The following is a 20,323-nucleotide window of genomic DNA, read 5'->3' on the forward strand; positions in this document are numbered from 1 at the left end:
CTCCCCCCTCTCTCTCTCCCCTCCTCCCCTCTCTCTCCCTCCCTCCCCCCCTCTCTCTCTCCCCTCCCTCCCCTCTCTCTCCCTCCTCCCCCCTCTCTCTCTCTCCCTTCCTCCCCTCTCTCTCCTCCCTCCCCCTCTCTCTCTCTCCCTCCCTCCCCCCTCTCTCTCTCTCCCTCCCTCCCCCCTCTCTCTCTCCTCCCTCCCCCTCTCTCTCTCTCCCTCCCCTCCCCCCCCCCTCTCTCTCTCCCTCCTCCCCCCTCTCTCTCTCCCTCCCCCCCCTCTCTCTCTCTCCCTCCCCCCCTCTCTCTCTCTCCCTCCCCCCCATCTCTCTCCCTCCCTCTCTCTCTCTCTCTCCCCCTCTCGCTCTCCCCCTCCCGTTCAGCGACACAAACGGCTTTCTCCCCACGCCTCCCGCTCAGCGGCACGAACGGCTGCAGAATTCTCCCTGGCTGAAGCACTTTCACACAGGTAGGAAGATGGTTTATTTAATCTTTTCTTGGCTTATAAATGTTTATTCAGGTTGGATTTATTTGTATAATATTTGTAGAAGTATAAATGAGGATTTATTGTCGAATTTAATGAGTTCCCTCCCCCTCCACCCCACCTCGTTCTGGACGCCTAATTTGTAACCTGCGCCTGATTTTTTAATGTGTAGAACAGGTTTTTTCAGTTCTACAAAAATCTTCACTTGCTCCATTCTACTTTAGTTTGGAGTACGTTTTCACTGTGGAAACTTTCAAATCAGGCGTCAGTGGCCGGACACGCCCCCTTTTGAAGAAAAAAATTCTGTTCTAAACTAGAACTGTTCTACCTGACTAGAACTGCAGAAAAAAAAATGTGCAGAATTGCAATTTCTAAAATAGTCCGTTCTCCACCAGTTGCTCCTAAAAATCAGGCGCGAATCATGTGGAAACTTGGGCCCAAAGAATGGTTACAGTGCAAAAGGAGGCTATTTGGTCCGTTGAGCCCGTGCCGGCTCTCTGCAAGAGCACTTCAGCTAGCACCACTCCACTGCCTTTCCCTGTAGCCCTGCAATTTTTTTCCTTCAATTACTTATCCAATTCCCTTTTGAAAGCTATGATTGAATCTGCACTGCATTCCACATCCTAACCGCTCACTGCGTAAAAAAGTTTTCTCTCATGTCGCCTTTGGTTCTTCTGCCAATCACCTTAAATCTGTGCCCTCTGGTTCTCGACCCTTCCGCCAATGGGAATAGCTTCTCTCTATCTTCTCTGTCTAGACCCCTCATGATTTTGAACACCTCTATCAAATCTCCTCTCAACCTTAACATAAGAATATAAGAAATAGGAACAGGAGTAGGCCATACGGCCCCTCGAGCCTGCTCTGCCATTCAATAAGATCATGGCTGATCTGATCATGGACTCAGCTGCACTTCCCTGCCCGCTCCCCATAACCCCTTCTTCCCTTATTGTTTAAGAAACTGTCTATTTCTGTCTTAAATTTATTCAATGTCCCAGCTTCCACAGCACTCTGAGGCAGCAAATTTCACAGATTTACAACTCTCTGAGAAAAGAAACTTCTCCTCATCTCAGTTTTAAATGGGCGGCTCCTTATTCTAAAATCATTCCCTCTAGTTCTAGCCTCCCCCATCAGTGGAAACATCCTCTCTACATCCACCTTGTCAAGCGCCCCTCATAATCTTATACGTTTCAATAAGATCACCTCTCATTCTTCTGAATTCCAATGAGGCTCAACCTACTCAACCTTTCCTCATAAGTCAACCCCCTCATCCCCGGAATCAACCTAGTGAACCTTCACTGAACTGCCTCCAAAACAAGTATATCCTTTCGTAAATATGGAAACCAAAACTGCACGCAGTATTCCAGGTGTGACCTCACCAATACCCTGTATAGCTGTAGCAAGACTTCCCTGCTTTTATACTCCATCCCCTTTGCAATAAAGCAAACAACACCAGCTTCTCCAGTCTATCCACATAACTGAAGTCCCTCATCCTTGGAACCACTCTTGTAAATCTTTTCTGCTCCCTCTCCAAGGCCTTCACATCCTTCCTAAAGTCCGGTGCCCAGAATTGGACACAATACTCCAGTTAAGGCTGAATCAGTGTTTTATAAAGGTTCATCATAGCTTCCTTGCTTTTGTACTCTGTCTCTGTTTATGAAACCCAGGATCCAGTATACTTTTCTAACCGTTTTCTCAACTTGCCCTGCCACCTTTCAATGATTTGTGCACATATACTCCCAGGTCTCTCTGTTCCTACACCCCCTTTAGAATTGTACCCTTTAGTTTATATTGCCTCTCCTCGTTCATCCTACCAAAATGTATCACTTCACACTTTTCTGCGTAAAATTTCATCTGCCACATGTCCGCCCATTCCACCAACCTATCTATGTACTATTGGGACTGGATTTTAGGCTTTTAGGTTTTTGGGCGATAATGGTGGCGGGGCGGGAAAGTTAGCGGCCGGAATTGTTTGCGCCTCAGTAGTTTAGTTAAGTTTGGGCATCTGGGTCCTGCGTCAAGGGATGCAGCGCTAAGGGAGGTGTTGTACACCTCTCTTGGCGCTAGGATGGGAAACTCCCGAGTTAAAGAGCCGGTCCGGAAGCTCTCCGAGAGACGACTGGCGGGGGTGGGGGGGGGGGGGCAGGGGCGCGGAATTAAAAAAAAAAACACAAAAACATTCCTAAAACATTGCCCACGCCACCACAACACAAATCGCTAACAAAAATGTAAACAATCACTCATACCATAGGAGTCCATTACTCACCTCTTCGCCGATGGGATGGTTGGACCGCCCTAATTTCCCAGGCGGTCATTGCGAGGGTCAGGCAGGAGCTCAAACTCACGCCGGTATCACAACCAGGGGCATTGCAGCTCTTCTGGGCAGTGCTGCTCCACGCCACCGCAAATCCGGACCCTAGGATCGCTGCGAGGCGCTGGAGGCTGACTGCCCACTCAGAAGAGCTCATCGCCGCAATTACCGCCACGTTGGGGAGAAAAACGGAGCTCAGAAGACCAGAAAATCCAGCCCTTGAAGTCTATCACTGTTCACTATATTTCCAAGTTTTGTGTCATCTGCAAATTTTGAAATTGTGCCCTGTACACCCAAGTCCAAGTCATTAATATATATCAAGAAAAGCAGTGGTCCAAGTACCGACCCCTGGGTAACACCACTGTGTACCTTCCTCTGGTCCGATAAACAACCACTCACCACTGCTCTCTGTTTCCTGTCACTTAGCCAATTTCGTATGCATTCTGCCACTGTCCTTTGAGGACAGATGCACTAACGTCAGTGTCTTCGCCTAGGCCAACATCCCCAGCATTGAAGCGCTGACCACACTCGACCAGCTCCATTGGGCGGGCCACATAGTCCGCATGCCCGACACGAGACTCCCAAAGTAAGTGCTCTACTCGGAACTCCTACACGGCAAGCGAGCCCCAGATGGGCAAAAGAAACACTTCAAGGACACCCTCAAAGCCTCCTTGATAAAGTGTAACATTCTCACCGGCACCTGGGAATCCCTGGACCAAGACTGCTCAAAATGGAGGAAGAGCATCTGGGAGGGCGCTGAGCACCTCGAGTCTCGTCGCCGAGAACATGCAGAAAATAAGCGCAGGCAGTGGAAGGAGCGTGCGGTAAACCAGACTCTCAACCCACCTATTCCTCCAACTATCTTGAACTCAGCTTGTCCCACCTGTGACAGAGACTGTAGTTCCCATATTGGACTGTTCTGTCACCGGAGAACTCACTTTTGGAGTGGAAGCAAGTCTTCCTCGATTTCAAGGTACTGCCTATGATGATGATGATATTCCAAGGGCTTCAGCTTTGCCGGCATGCCTATTATGTGGTACTTTATCAAAAGTCTTTTGGAAGTCCATGTACACCATACCAATAGAATTGTCCTCATCAAAAAACTCAATCAAGTTGGTTAAACACGATTTGTCTTTAACAAATCCGTGCTGGCTTTCCTTAATTAACCCACACTTGCCAAGTCACTGTTAATTTTGTCCTGGATTATCACTTCTAAAAGCTTCCCCACTGACTGGCCTATAGTTGCTGGGTTTATCCTTATACCTATTTTTGAACAAGGGTGTAACATTTGCATTTCTCCAGTCCTCTGGCACCACCCCCGTATCTAAGGAGGATTGAAAGATTACAGCCAATACCTCTGCAATTTCCACCTTTTATTTCCTTCAGCATCCTAGGATGCATCCCATTCGGTCCTGATGATTTATTTACTTTAAGTACAGCCAGTCTTTCTAGTACCTCCTCCTTATCAATTTTTATCCCATCCAGTATCTCAACTACCTCCTCATTCACTATGACTTTGGCAGTATCTTCTTCCTTGGTAAAGACAGATGCAAAGTACTCATTTAGTACCTCAACCATGCCCTTTGCCTCAATACAGAGGTCCCTAATCGGCCCCACCCCTCCTCTTACTACCCATTTACTATTTATATGCCTATAGATGACTTTTGGATTCCCTTTTATGTTAGCTGCCAATCTATTTCCAAATTCTCTCTCTTAAACCTCTTATTTCCTTTTTCACTTCCCCTCTGATCTTTCTATATTCAGCCTGGTTCTCACTTGTATTCTCAACCTGACATCTATCATACGGCCCCTTTTTCTGCTTCATCTTGCTCTCTATCTCTTTCATCATCCAGGGTGCTCTGACTTTGGTTGCCCTACCTTTCCCCCTTGTGGGAATGTACCTTGATTGTATCTGAAGCATCTCCTCTTTAAAGGCAGCTCATTGTTCGATTATAATTTTATCTGCCAATCTTTAATTACAATTTATCCGGGCCAGATCCATTCTCAACCCAATGAAATTGGCATTCCTCCAATTTTTACTCTAGATTGGACCTGATGGCTTGCATCCTAGGGTCTTAAGAGAAGTAGCGGCAGGGATAGTGGATGCTTTAGTTCTAATTTACCAAAATTCCCTGGATTCTGGGGCGGTCCCAGCAGATTGGAAAACTGCAAATGTAACGCCCCTATTTAAAAAAGGAAGCAGACAAAAAGCAGGAAACTATAGACCAGTTAGCCTAACATCTGTGGTTGGGAAAATGTTGGAGTCCATTATTAAAGAAGCAGTAGCAGGACATTTGGAAAAGCATAATTTAGTCGGGCAGAGTCGGCATGGATTTATGAAGAGGAAATCATGTTTGACAAATTTGCTGGAATTCTTTGAGGATGTAACGAACAAGGTAGATAAAGGGGAACCAGTGGATGTGGTGTATTTGGACTTCCAGAAGGCATTTGACAAGATGCCACATAAAAGGTTACTGCACAAGATAAAAGTTCACGAGCTTGGGGTTAATATATTAGTGTGGATAGAGGATTGGCTAACCAACAGAAAACAGAGAGTCGGGATAAATGGTTCATTTTCAGGTTGGCAATCAGTAACTAGTGGGGTGCAGCAGGGATCAGTGCTGGGACGCCAACTATTTACAATCTGTATTAATGACTTGGATGAAGGGACCGAGTGTAATGTAGCCAAATTTGCTGACGATACAAAGGTGGAGGAAAAGCAATGTGCAAAAACCTGCAAAAGGACATAGACAGGCTAAGTGAATGGGCAAATATTTGGCAGATGGAGTATAATGTTGGAACGTGAGGTTATGCACTTTGGCAGAAAAAAATCAAAGAGCAAGTTATTATTTAAATGGAGAAAGATTGCAAAGTGTTGCAATACAGTGGGACCTGGGGGTCCTAGTGCATGAAACACAAAAGGTTAGTATGCAGGTACAGATCAAGAAGGCCAATGAAATCTTGACCTTTTATTGCAAAGGGGATGGAGTATAAAAGCAGGCAATTCTTGCTACAGTTATACAGGGTATTGGTGAGGCCACACCTAGAATACTGCGTGCAGTTTTGCTTTTCATATTTAAGAAAGGATATACTTGCTTTGGAGGCAGTTCAGAGAAGGTTCACTAGGTTGATTCCGGAGATGAGGGGGTTGACATGAGGAAAGGTTGAGTAGGTTGGGCTTCTACTCATTGGAATTCAGAAGAGAGGTGATCTTATCAAAATGTATAAGATTATGAGGGGGCTTGACAAGGTGGATGCAGGGAGGATATTTCCACTGAATAGGGGAGACTAGAACTAGGGGGCATAATCTTAGAATAAGGGGCCGCCCATTTAAAACTGAGATGAGGAGGGTTGTAAATCTGGGAATTTGCTGCCTCAGAGAGCTGTGGAAGCTGGGTCATTGAATACATTTAAGAGAGATAGACAGTTTCTTAACCAATAAGGAATTACGGGGTTATGGGGAGCGGGCAGGGAAGTGGACCTGAGTCCATGATCGGATCAGCCATGATCATATTAAATAGCGGAGCAGGCTCGAGGGGCCGTATGGCCTACTTCTACTCCTATTTCATATGTTCTTATGTTCTTTTTACTCCCTGTCCTTTTCCATAGCTAATCTAAACCCTATGATACTATGATCACTGTTCCCTAAATGTTCACCTACTGACACTTGCTCCACTTGACCCACCTCATTGCCTAGAACCAGATCCAGCAATACCTCTTTCCTCGTTGGGCTGGAAACCTACTGATCAAGAAAGTTCTCCTGAACACACTTCAGAAATTCTTCCCCTCTCTGCCCTTTACACTATTACTGTCCCAATCTATATTAGGATAGTTGAAGTCTCCCATTGTCACTTATCTATAGTTCTTGCACACCTCTGTAATTTCCCTGCAAATTTGTTCCTCTATATCCTTCCCACTAGTTGGTGGCCTTAGAATACACCTAGTAGTGTAATGGTTCCTCTATTGTTTTTTAACTTTAACCAAATAGATTCTGTACTTGACCCCTCCAGGACATTCTCTCTCCAGTACTGTAATATTTTCCTCAATCAATACTGCCACCCCACCTCCTTTCTTTCCTTCCCTATCTTTCCTGAATACCTTATATCCAGGAATATTTAGTACCAATTTCTGCCCTTTTTTGAGCCAGCTTTCTGTTATCACCACAATATCATATTCCCATGTGGCTATTTGTGCCTGCAGCTCACCAACCTTATTTACCATGCTTTGTGCATTTACACACATGCACTGTAAACCTATCTTAGACCGTCTTGTATTGTCTATTAGTCTGACCCCACCTAATACCGTACTTTTTCTTACTCCAATGCTATCTGTCTCTCCCAATCCTTTGTGCACCTTGTTTCTCATTTTTAACGCTACATCCTGGTGCCTAACCCCCTTCTAAATGAGTTTAAATCCTTCCCCACAGCACTAGCAAGCCCCCTTCCCCACTCCACCCCACCTAACGACGACAATGGTACAGGCTCTGTTGAGGTGCAACCCATCTGGCCTTGTATAGGTCTCACCTCCCCCAGAACCAGTCCCAATGTCTCAGGAATCTAAAGCCCTCCCTCCTGCACCATCTCGCCAATGTCTCCAGCCACACATTCATCTGCCCTATGTTCCTTTTTCTATATTCACTCGCTCGTGGCACCGGGAGTAACCCGGAGATTACTACCTTTTGAGGTCCTGCTTTTTAATCTCTATACCAGCTCCCTAAAATCTGCTTGCAGGACCTCATCCCTCTTTCTTCCTATGTCATTGATACCGATATGGACCACGACCTCTGGCTGTTTACCCTCTCCACTCAGAATGTTCTGCAGCCGCTCAGTAACATCCTTGACCCTGGCACCAAGGAGGTAACATACCATCCTGGAATCACGTCTGCGGCTGTAGAGACGCCTATCTGTTCCCCTAACTATAGAATCTTCTATCACTATTGTTTTCCCGATTTTCATTCTTCCCCCGCCCCCGTGTACAGCTGAGCCATGGACTTGGCTCTGGCTGTACTCCCCAGAGGAACCATCGCCCTCACCTGTATTTGATACTGAATACTGGTTCGAGAGTGAGATGCATTAGGGGGCTCCTGCATTACCTGTCTGGTCCTCTGTTAGCGCGATCTAAACATTAGGTGACTGCGTGATTGCCTCATGTGTTGCTAAGAGTTATTCATGGTCCAGGCCCCCCTTATCTTACTGTCCTTTGGTGCTGTCTGGGCAGTCTACTTATCTTAATCCTGTTAGAGTTGTATTGTTCTAACATGAACCAGGACATCTTGTCTGAGACCTGAAAGCCCGCTGATTAGGGACATCTGCAGAGCTCATGTGTATTCCTGTGTGAGAAAACGGCAGTTATCAGTAACTAAGAATGCAGTCTCTTTCCGCTGGCTGAAATCCCTTGGGGCTTTGCTGAACCACGAGCAGCCATCTTCATACATTTTACACGCGCACTTAGAACTAAATATGTAACTGCAGTATTAACATTATGCTATAGGTTCCGTTGCCCGAGAGGAAAATCTTTCTCGATAACAATCCCCCCTTTCGGTAAAGGGGCTAGTCCTAGCCCCCTGAAACCGACACTAATTTATATTATTGATTATTTTATGTTTTTGTATCATCCGGTACTCCCTGCTTCGACGTGCTGCCCAGTCACGCGATTTCAGGAGTCCTAATTGGTTTAGATCAAATTTATATAGTTCGAATCGCCCCTTTCACCTGTCACCCGAACTTCCTTGCTTATCTGAGCTCTGGTGTTAAACCTCCGTTGTTGTGCATAATATCTGCAGGACCGGCAAGCCATGACTCCCCCACGCTAATGCTAGGACTAGCTGTATTCCGACCAGTATATGTGATATAATTCAAATCCAAGGGTGGATGTTGACATTCATCCCCCAGTTCCAAACTCTCCTCCACCAACTCTTATCCTGCAGCTCTGTGTCGGTGTCTTTCTGCAGTATCTCAATCTTTGTTCGTAGTTGGTGGTAGAGTTTAACAGACTGTCCGACTCCGAGTCTTAGTTCCCTTCGTACTTCTGCTAAATGGGAAATAGGGGCCTGTTCTGGCTCATCATAGTCCTGCAGGTGATTATAAGCTGATCGGTAGCGTCAATGATTTCGGTACCTCGCCGTCTAACTTGGATAATGCGGGCTTGCCCTATAGTAACGGGTCGTAGGGGTGTAAAGCAGAAGTTTGGTCGCGGGATCTGGACTCTTGGGCCTCTGCAGCCACTCCTCTCGCTCTCCCTCAGGTCCGCTCTTGGGCCTATTAACTGAGAGTCTTTGGGTTATGTGGCTCCACTCCTCCTTTTCAGTTAGACAGCTCAACCGCCTTCCTCCTCTCCACCGAATTCTTGCTCTCACCAAATTCTTTCACACTGCTTGCAATTCACACCGATTGCATTCTCCGAGCTCTGTCTCCAATCTCTATGCTCAAGCTCTATTACATTTCTGTAATTGGCAACAATAGTATGTTTTGAGAGCCCGTGGCTGACTGTCTCCTCCCCAATATCTCCAGTCTTCCTTTTTCTCCCTGTGGTGCAGCATCCAAGCTCAACCCAGTGCCTTGATGACCCAGCAGAGATTGAGAATGAAGGGCACAGACATCATTCTATTAAAACTATAAGGGGCCGAAATTCCCTATTGCCTTGGTTGGGGTTGGTAACCTCTCCGGGACTGGACGTTCTGCGCCCGGCGCAGAAGTCCCGCCCCAGAAGCGAAATTGGGGTTACCACCTCTTTTTGGGGCAGAATCGGGAGCGCTACCCGGGCGCATCGCAGAGCGCTTTATGTAGTGCCGATGCGTTTCCTTTAAAAGGGAGAGACGCTGCGAGCTCTGCAGGCTCTTTGATGGCCTCCATTGGGCCATCAGGGCTAAGGGGTACCGTGGCCGCAGCCCAGCACAGAAACGAAACGGAACGGTAAGGGAGGCAAAAGAAAAAATGCCGACGCGTGATACAGCGCATTTCCCCATTAACTTTCGCCTTACGATGGGTGTGCAGTCCGATTCGTGACCCGCGAGGCTGACGAGGTCATCACCTCACGGGATGCTGGCCAATTTCCGCCACGGAGCGGAAAGGGGCCACCGTAGGGCGAAAAGGGGTCGCCGCATACTGCGATGATGTCATCGACGGAGGCGCAATAGCCTGGGGCGTGGCGTTACTGCATCCGCTAACTCCCGTGCAATTTTGCGGGAGCCGGTAGTGCCCCCCGCCCCCCCCCGGGGCAAAGCCACTTTTGTGCTCCGTTAGCGCTCCCCAGAGGGGAGCTCAATAGAGGAATTTCAGCCACTAACTTTCAATAATTCATGTTTGCTGTGCTTTCACGTCATGGGTACAGTCAAATCAACCAGATAGCATCAAGACAGCATGGGCTAGATTTTGAACTTGCTGCCCAGGCATAAACTGACATTGCGGATTGGCTGCCTGTTTTGGAAACAATCCAATTTTTAATTTCTATTGATAACAATAGAAATTAAAAGCAGACAGTTTTTATAATGGGCGGTTGATCCACAATGCCGGCTTTACATTTGTGCAGACGGAAAGTTGAAAATCTACTCCCATAATACTGAATTTTGTGTTTGGGGCACTAACAGTTCAATAATATAGAAGAAAACTATCCCCTAGATGGTCTTTCTGAAATATCTGTATAATGGAAGACTGCCAAAACAGCTGTCCGTATGGAGTAGTCCGCATCAAAGGCAACGGAGAGATTAAGGAAGAGATGACACAATGAGGGTTAAATTGGGCTGTGTAGCACTACGTGGCCTAATAAGGCCACGAAATGGTGGGCAGAAGATACATGCACACTTCCAATCGCGAGTGCGCCACCTGCCAGATTGGGTAAGGATAAACAAGAGACATCTTTTCCTCACACTTAAAGAATCTGGTATCAGGCTGTTGCACATGCAAATAAGGAGTCTAATGCCTACTTCAGGTCCCCACTCCAACATTGGTTTGCCATCGCATGCTGCACTCAGGAAAATGAACCCTAAAGATTGCCTACATTTTTTACAAAAAGGTTACTTATCACAATCAACAACCTGAACACTGCTGCTGCCAGACCCAGGATCCCAACCCGACCCCGTCCTCCAGAACCCCCAATCTCCTCTCCCCTGAGGCTCAGGCTCTAAGCACTCCCCTCACCTGAGCTCCAATTGCTCCACCTTCCCCACCAAGGCCCAAGTTGTCCATTCCTGGTTCTCGATCGTTCCCTTCCCGAGGCCCAAGCTCTCACTCCGCAAGGCTTGCTCGCGTTCTTCCTGAGGCACATTTGTATATTCAAGGAAGGACCTGCCGGTTTCAGGTGTTGGATGGTAAGTCACCCGACTGATTTTAACTGCCCGCCCACCTGGTTTCCTCTGGATAGGTAGGATTAAAATCAACACTTCAGAAAAATCTGTGGCCTAGAAATTGGATTAAGCCTGAAAACGAGCATATCATGGGCCAGCACTATATGTCTGTGCCCATTGAACGTGGTCCTGCTCATTACAATAATTGCAGTGCTGATCCTAGCACTAAATGTGCTGCTGATTGCTTAGCATTGAACAGTTGGCCAAATATTGGGTGCAGTCTAAAGGCCAGTAATATTTGGCCTAGGCTCCCTCCAGTGCTTAAAGCGGAGGTGCTTTGATGCAGCAGCACCTCATTGTCATTGCAGTCTGAAGCCATGGCAAAGCAACAACACGAAGAAAGAGACAAAAGTTTTTGGATGCTGCTGTCGAGGCCTTGTTCATGGCCGTAGAGAGACGTGTCCTGTTCCCGCAGGGTGGCAGGAAGTCATCAAAGACCATTGCAGAAGGCTCTGGCAAGAGATAGCTACCGACATCACGGCCAACAGTGTCATGCCGATCACCTGGATACAGTGCCGAGAAACTTTAATGACCTCACACGGCAGTTCAAGGTGAGTAAAGGCTTCAGCAAATGCTACACCCCGCCAACTACACCACTAGCCTCACACGCTGCTCAGTGCACCTCACCTACCAATAATCTCTGCCTTGACCTATACCACTCATACTTCACAATCATGGCTTCACTTCACCCTCACAACCTTCTCACTGCTGCAACACTTACACCCACATATATCACACCTTGCACACACTGACAGCTATTCAACTATGGCATGAAAATCACCCCAAAACATTGCACCACACTCACTGACACACTTCGCTTTCTCTTGCAAACCAAAGTGGCTACAACTGCCGGGGCAGCACCAGATGGGAGGCAGTTAAGCCGCTGTACATACCTGGAGCCAACTGGAGGAGTTGGTGCTCGATATCATTGAAGGGGAAATCACCGAGGCTGTGATAACGGGCGAAGTTGAAGCCCTTGCTGACAACAATGGTATAGAAACATAGAAAATAGGTGCAGGAGTAGGCCATTCAGCCCTTCGAGCCTGCAGCACCATTCAATATGATCATGGCTGATCATTCCCTCAGTACCCCTTTCCCGCTTTCTATTCATACCCCTTGATCCCTTTAGCAGTAAAGGCCACATCTAACTCTCTTGAATATATCCAATGAACTGGCATCAACAACTCTCTGCGGCAGGGAATTCCACAGGTTAACAACTCTCTGAGTGAAGAAGTTTCTTCTCATCTCAGTCCTAAATGGCCTACCCCTTATCCTAAGACTGTGTCCCCTGGTTCTGGACTTCTCACAATATCGGGAACATTCTTCCCGCATCTAACCTGTCCCGTCCCGTCAGAATCTTATACGTTTCTATGAGATCCCCTCTCATCCTAAACTCCAGTGTATAAAGGTCCAGTTGATCCAGTCTCTCATCATATGTCAGTCCAGCCATCCCTGGAATCAGTCTGGTGAACCTTCGCTGCACTCCCTCAATAGCAAGAACGTCCTTCCTCAGATTAGGAGACCAAAACTGAACACAATATTCCAGGTGAGGCCTCACCAAGGCCCTGTACAATTGCAGTAAGACCTCCCTGCTCCTATACTCAAATCCCCTAGCTATGAAGGCCAACATGCCATTTGCCTTCTTCACCGCCTGCTGTACCTGCATGCCAACTTTCAATGACTGATGAACCATGACACCCAGGTCTCGTTGCACCTCCCCTTTTCCTAATCTGCTGCCATTCAGATAATATTCTGCCTTCGTGTTTTTGCCACCAAAGTGGATAACCTCACACTTATCCACATTATACTGCATCTGCCATGCATTTGTCCACTCTCCTAACCTGTCCAAATCACCCTGCAGCCTCTTAGCATCCTCCTCACAGCTCACACTGCCAACCAGCTTAGTGTCATCCACAAACTTGGAGATATTACCCTCAATTCTTTCATCCAAATCATTAATGTATATTGTGAAGAGCTGGGGTCCCAGCACTGAGCCCTGCGGTACTCCACTAGTCACTGCCTCCCATTCCGAAAAGGACCCGTTTATCCCGACTCTCTGCTTCCTGCCTGGTAACCAATTCTCTATCCACGCCAGTACATTACCCCCAATACCATGTGCCTTGATCTTGTACATCAATCTCTTATGTGGTACCTTGTCAAAGGCCTTTTGAAAGTCCAAATACACCACATCCACTGGTTCTCCCTTGTCCACTCTACTAGTTACATCCTCAAAAAATTCCAGACGATTGGTCAAGCATGATTTCCCTTTCATAAATCCATGCTGACTTGGTCCGATCCTGTCACCGCTTTCCAATGGTCATTGCTAATCCTTCTTCTCACATCTCACTTCCCCCTCATCCCACAATCTCTTCTCACATACAAGTTTCTGATGCTGTATATATGGATACCTTGCTTTGCCCCCCCTCCTTTCACCACAACCCGACTCTTGTGTCTTTCTGCTTTCAGATAGCTAAGAACTGCCACCAGGCCAGCTTGTCCCTGAAGTAATGGAGGAGAGTGGAGAAGAAGAAGACACCTTCAACGCATCTGACAGTCGCAGATACCAGCTCAGAAACTGGCAATGCGCAGAATGTAGAGGGTAGTATAGATGCGAGATCTGCACATGGTGAGGCACCGGACATAAGTGGGCTGCAACAAGGCTCTCAGCTTGCTGCCACCCAAGCTCAGACTGCTGCTATCGTGGTCAGTGTCGAAAGGAGCTTGCAGGGTATTGCAGCAGACCAGCAATCTGTCCTCCAACAGAATACTAAGAATGCTGAGGCGTGGCAGTGCATCTGTGGAGCACCACTGCCACTCAGCCATTGCCCTTGTTGCTGTCTGTCAACCAGCCAGCCCAGACTGCTGCCACCCATGCCAAAGTGATGCAGTCTACAGCCGGGCCTGCAACTCAAACAACAACAAGAAGCTTGACACCATCTAGGGCAAAGCAGCCCGATTGATTGGCACCCCATCCACCATCTTAAACATTCACTTCCTGGCTGCAATGTGTACCATCTACAAGATGCACTGCAGCAACCTGCCAAGGCTTCTTCGGCAGCACCTCCCAAACCCGTGACCTCTACTATCTAGAAGGACAAGGGCAGCAGGCGCATGGGAACACCATCATCGACAAGTTACACACCATAAAGACTTGGAAATATATCGTTGATCCTTCAGCCGTGCTGGGTCAAAGTCCTGGAACTCACTCCTTAACAGCATTATGTGAATACCTTCACCACACGGACAGCAGCGGTTCAAGAAGGAGGCTCACCACCGTCTTCTCAAAGGCAATTAGGGATGGGCGATAAATGCTGGCCTTGCCAGCGACACCCATATCCCAGGAACAAATGTTTTAAATGCTGGTCGAGGCTGTCCATCAAGGTCATCTGTAGTCTCATGCACGGAAAGTCAGCAACTTTTCACCAGCCAAGCTGCAGCCACTGGGGGAGCACTGTGTAGGAGCACTAGAGTCAGAAAAGGCACATGAACGACAGCACTAAGGGGTTTCACACGGGTGACTAGTTCATTTTGTAATGCTAATTGGATACTGATAAATTTATTAATTTTGTTTGTAATCTTTGTTTTGTGGTGGTTCTTATTTCAGCCTTGTGCTCAGGGAGGTTGCTGTGATGTTCCGTGACAGAGGGATACTATGATGGGGAAGTGGTGAGCAACGGGGATCTGAGGTTTCATTCACTCGAATCTGAGTCTGATGAGACTTTCATGGACAGCCCGTTGGGAAAGGGGACGTGCTGCCTGCCTCCTCCCTTCCTCCTTGTCCTCCTCATCCTCTTACTCTTCCTTCTTCCTCCTCCTTCTCCTCTCCCTCGTCCTCCTCCTGAGATGGTCCTGCAATCATGACCTGGTTTCAAGGCTGTGCCCTTATGATGGCCAAGTTGTGAAGCATGCACCACGAAACAGGACACTTGCTCAGGTGAGTACTGGAGGGCTCCTCCCAAGTGGTCAAGGCAGCAGAACCGTTGCTTCAGTAGCCCGATAATCTGCTCGATGATGTTCCTGGTTGTGGCATGGCTCTCATTATATGTGTTGGACAGGAGTGGTGGTGTTGCAGAGGGGTGGCATCAGCCAGTTGCAGAGCGGATAGCCCTCGTCTCCGAGCAGACACCCTCGGGTTTAATGTGGTGGCTGGAAGATTGCTGGCACATCGGACTGATGCAAGTTGAAGACAGCATGACTACTGCCAGGCTAGCGGGCATTGACCATCAAGATATGTTGGGCATGATTGCACAACAACTGCACATTAAGTGGGTGGTAACCTTTGCGGTTACGGAACAACTAAGGATTGGTATACAGCTCTTGCAAAGCCACGTGGGTGCAGGCGATGGCGCTCTGCATCATGGGGAAGCACACTATCCTGGCAAAACCACTTGCACGCTCTTCCTGCTTCTCACTGTTCAGAGAGAAGACAACGTAGTCCCTTCTCCTGCTGTAGAGAGCCTCCGTGATCTTCCGGATGCAGCGGTGGATGATGAATTGGGAGATGTTAGCTATGTCTCCTGCTCCAGACTGGATAGATCCACTGGCGAAGAAATTGCGGGCTACTGGGAGAGCCATGGTCACCCTGCTCTGAGGCTACAGGTCTGTGACCACCTCCTAGGTGAAGTGGAGCCTCCTAATACACTGCTCTTCCCTTAAGTGAAGATAAGAGAAGTGCTCTCAGAAGACCCAAGGTGGATAAGGCCTCCTGTTGAGAGCCCTCCTTACCCTCCTCCTCCTCCCTCTGCACGCATCTTTCCTTCTTCGGCACCTCTTCTCCCTCTCCCGAAGAGGGAGACTGCAAGTAGAACCCTTATGACTGTGAACAGGTGTGAACAGAAGCCTTAAAATGGGACTCAAAGCGTTCTCCACTTGCACCAACACTCCCTGTCACCTCAGGAACATGCAACAATTTTAGAAAGCTGCAGGAGTTGCAGAAAGTTACACAGCCAGTGAAACTGAAAAAGCATGTCAGTTGCAAGTTGGTCTTAATGATTCCTTTAATCATCATCATCATCATAGACAGTCCCTCAGAGTCGAGGATGACTTGCTTCCACACTAGAACTGAGTTCTCAGGTGACTGAAGAATCCAATGCAGGACCTACAGTCTCTGTCACAAGTGGGGCAAACGGTGGTCGAACTAACAGGTGGGTGGGGTGCCTAGGTTGCCACGAGCTCCTTCTGCTGTCGACACTTGGCTTCAGCTTACTCTCATCGAAGAGACTCTAGGGTTTCAGCACCTACCCGGATGCTTTTCCTCCACTTTGAGCGGTCTTGGGCCAAGGATTTCCAGATGTCGGTGGAGCTGTTCCATTTTTTCAAGGAGGCTTTGAGGATGTCCTTGAAGCGTTTTCTCTGCCCACCTGGGGCTCGCTTGCTATGTCAGAGCTCCAAGTAGAGCACTTGTTTTGGGAGTCTCGTGTCAGGCATACGGGCGATGTGGCCCATCCAGCGGAGCTGATTGAGCGTGGTCAGTGCTTCAATGCTGGGAATGTTGGCCTGAGCAAGGACAATGACGTTGGTGCGTCTATCCTGCCAATGAATTTGAAGGATCTTGCGAAGGCAGCGTTGGTGCTACTTCTCCAGTATTTTGAGGTGCCTGCTGTATATAGTCCATGTCTCTGAGCCATATAGGAGGGTGGGTATCACCACTGCTCGGTAGACCATGAGCTTGTTGCCGGGTTTGAGGTCCTGATCTTCAGACACTCTCGTCCTCAGGCGACCGAAGGCTACACTGGCACATTGAAGGCGGTGTTGGACCTTGTCAACAAGGGCAGACTTTGACGACAGTAGGTTGCCGAGGTGTGGAAAATGGTCCACGTTGTCCAAGGCCTCGTCGTGGATTTTGATAACCGGGGGGCAGTGCTGTGTGGCGGGGTCAGGTTGGGAGAGGACTTTTGTCTTACAGATGTTTAGTGTAAGGCCCATGCTCTCGTATGCCTCGGTGAAGGTGTTGACCATGGCTTGGAGTTTGGCCTCCGAGTGTGTGCAGACGCAGGCATCATCTGCGTACTGTAGTTCAATGACGGAGGATGGGATGACCTTTGATCCCTTAAAATAGTGCTGCTGGAGGCTCCTTCCTGCTAGTCAACGCTTGGTCAGCTGCTCGTAATTAACAACGTAAGTGGAGCGGCGAACGCTAAAATCGCAGATTGAGCGTCGATTGAGCCTTGCACACTCACTGACGTCATGATCTGCCTAATCTAAATATTTCCGAGCGCAGGCATCGGTAGCGCAGCAGAAAATGGCAGCCGCCGCGGGACCCGCAGAATGCAGGCGGACGTGAGGCAGCTGCCATTTTTGCACCAAAACAGACCTTAACAGCTAGTGCTATACCCTCCAATTTCTATGCCTATGTGACTAAAATCTTTTTTTAAAATCTAGATAAATATCTTTATATCATTTCAGCCAATGTATTACTTTTGACGTGTCATCACTGTTGTTTTGTAGGCAAATGGGGAAGCCCATTTATGCCACAGCATGGCCCCACAAACAGTAAGCGTTGGAGAGATAAATATTGGCTAGAACCCTTGGAGAACTCTCTGCTCTCCTTTGAATCATGCCATAGACCTTTTATGTAGATCTGAACAAACAGACAAGGTTTAACACCTGATAAAAGGTTGGTACCTCCCACAATGCAGCACTCCCTCAATAAAGTACTGAATTATCAACCTACATTATGTCCTTAAATCCTAGAGTGAGGCTTGGACCCATAATCTGATTCAAAGGTGAAAGTATTTCCACAAAGCCAAGCTGACACTTTAGCTAAATAAATTGTTGAGACAGATTAGAGGGAACTTTACTCTGTTTCTAACTGCAAATGATGCAGTTAATGGGCCCTCCTAATGGGAGATTATTCCAATCTTTTCCATGATGAGCAAACAGAAAAATAATCTTTAATAATGGAGTTAAACAGACCAAGATGATACAATGGGCCTGAAATTGTGGTTGAAGGTTTCCCGCAAGCAAAAAATCTACGCACTTACCCGATGGTCCTGGAGGTTCGGACACTTGCGCTCCTGGGCCTCTACGCGTAGGCCTGGATAGAGGCCCACGTGTCCCGGGGCGCACACGGTTCACAAGCGCCTCTGGCATCACATGGGCCGGCCCAACCAATGAAAGAAGGGTGATCCCCATTCATACTTATGGGGATTCCGTATGTACAGAACCCGCATAAGTATGAATGGGAATACCCCCAAAATTACACGTACACTTAAAATTAAAAAACATTTAAATCACATTTAAAATTAATCAAAATTACATTTAACTAAATATTTAAAATAAAATTTAATTTTTTGAAAAATAAATTTACATATTTTAAAGTGTCTAAAAATAAGTTAACCTTATTTCACAGGTTTTAAATGTATAAATTATTCCAAAAAAAAGATTTTTCTGTCCTTTAAAAGTCTTACGCTGGTAAAAGCACTTTCTTTTACCAGGCGTAACAATTTTACTGGCATTCGCTGGGTAGAAGTTGGGCAAATAGCCCAACTTTCTTCCCACGGAGGCCCTTTTCCTGGGAATGCAAGCGATCTGTCTAAACCCGGAATTTGTGTGGTCACTACAGGCGCATGCGCACCTCGTACAGTATGTGCCGCAAATTACGGCCCAATATTGTGTTACACACTGTGAAATAGTTACTTTTGGAATGCAAATGGTCACATTTTTTACTGTTGGAATCATATCTCAGTTTGCTGAGACCTTGAAGAGAAATTTCCAAATTTTATCATCTTGATAGTTACAGCTGGTATTTCAACTATGATTCTGTAATGTCGATAGGTGTCATTTTCTGACTTTGCTCTCAGCAATATTGGGAATCCCAGTATAACATAAAATTGTGCATCGGCATGTGTGGGTATTTCTGATATGTGCTCTTGCTGGTTGTGGCTCCTCACTGGGACCATGAGCTGGAATTTTATCTTGGAGATGGGCAGGGAGCGGTGGCAGTGTGGGGGGGTGGGAGGTGGGGGTTGTGGAACAGTGCTTGAAATGCGGAAGGAAAAACTGGGAGAACGGATTTCCGAATGTAAGGACAGGGCCTGAATTAAATTTTTTTTTAAATCTGTTTCCCAGATTGAGAGGCTGGTTGGCTGTTGGGTGGGTAGCCCTGGGAAGCTGGGAAGAGGAAGGTCGGGATCGTTGGATGGGGTTGGATCCAGCGATCATCGGAGGGATTTGGGGCCAGGGATCGTCGGAGAGGGTCAGGGCTATGGAGCGTCAGGAGCCAGGGATTGTTAAAGGGGGTCAGGGGCCAGGGATCGTTGGAGGGAGGTCAGGTGCCGGGGAACGTCGTAGGGGGTCGGGGCCAGGGATCGTCGGAGGGAGTCGGGGCAATGTTCCCTCTAATTTGCAGTCTAAGTGCTTCGTCCCTTTAAATTTGCTGTGCGGTATCTTCCAGTGGTGACAGCTGGTGAATGGCCTGTGCGGGGCCTCCCGATTGGCCAAGAATCTTGGGGGAAAACCGAGGGAGTGATCCGAGGCCTCGTGGTGGGGGAGGGAATGGTGGATCGGAGGCGGGATGGAGGGAAAGATCGGGAGGCGGTCGTAAGTGGCATGTTGGATTCCGATCGCAGGGGGTTGGCGAGGCAGGAACGTTGGATCTAGCAGGTAAGTGGAAAGGCACTTACCTGCTAGTCCTTGCCTTCCTTTAGCTGGCAGGTACCCCGTAGCCCAGGAAACCCGGCCATCTACTGAAGTTTAAAATGGAGCTTCAAAATGAGGCACGCAGCCTCATTATAATAGTTAAAGTGCCCCACCGACCCGCCTCCGTTCAAACCGGAAATGGGTGGATTGGGGTCAGGATATAGATTCTTAACACTCGAACCTCTCACTCGACTTCAATCTACCCGTTTTCTGGGATTAAAATTTGCCCCATGAAGTTAGCTAATTACTTATAACTCTAGCATAAAGCTTTGAACCTCTAGGAGTGCTGTTGACATGTCTTTGTTGGCTAAAGTAATGAACTAACTCGAATTGTTGATTTCACTGTTGCTTCATGTTCTAGGATTCTTCTGCTGAAGTAGATTATTGTTCAGGCAGAAGATCTGCCTCACCTATTGATTCATTGTGTGACACAACAGAGCATCTCAGGTACAGATGGATTTTAATATTCGAAAACATTTTGAGGCTTATTTTGAAACTCTTGGGTGTTAAGGCACTTCAGACAGTTTCCAAGTGGCAGGGCTTATTTTAAC

At 47.6% G+C, this 20,323-nt stretch overlaps 1 protein-coding gene across 3 annotated transcripts in view; it reads left to right on the plus strand.

Annotated features, from left to right (window-relative positions):
- Window positions 1–20,323, plus strand: part of spata6 (spermatogenesis associated 6) — a 187,641-nt gene that overhangs the window by 156,351 nt on the left and 10,967 nt on the right. For all 3 annotated transcript variants that reach the window (XR_011594060.1, XR_011594061.1, XM_070886907.1), the window contains one exon: window positions 20,134–20,219. Coding sequence is in view for 1 of the 3 variants with exons in the window: in XM_070886907.1 (XP_070743008.1) it covers window positions 20,134–20,219 (86 nt within the window). In the remaining 2 variants the exon portion in view is untranslated. The remainder of the gene's footprint in view (window positions 1–20,133; window positions 20,220–20,323) is intronic.

Source organism: Pristiophorus japonicus, chromosome 8, assembly GCF_044704955.1.
Source record: "Pristiophorus japonicus isolate sPriJap1 chromosome 8, sPriJap1.hap1, whole genome shotgun sequence".
Lineage (NCBI taxonomy): Eukaryota > Metazoa > Chordata > Chondrichthyes > Pristiophoridae > Pristiophorus > Pristiophorus japonicus.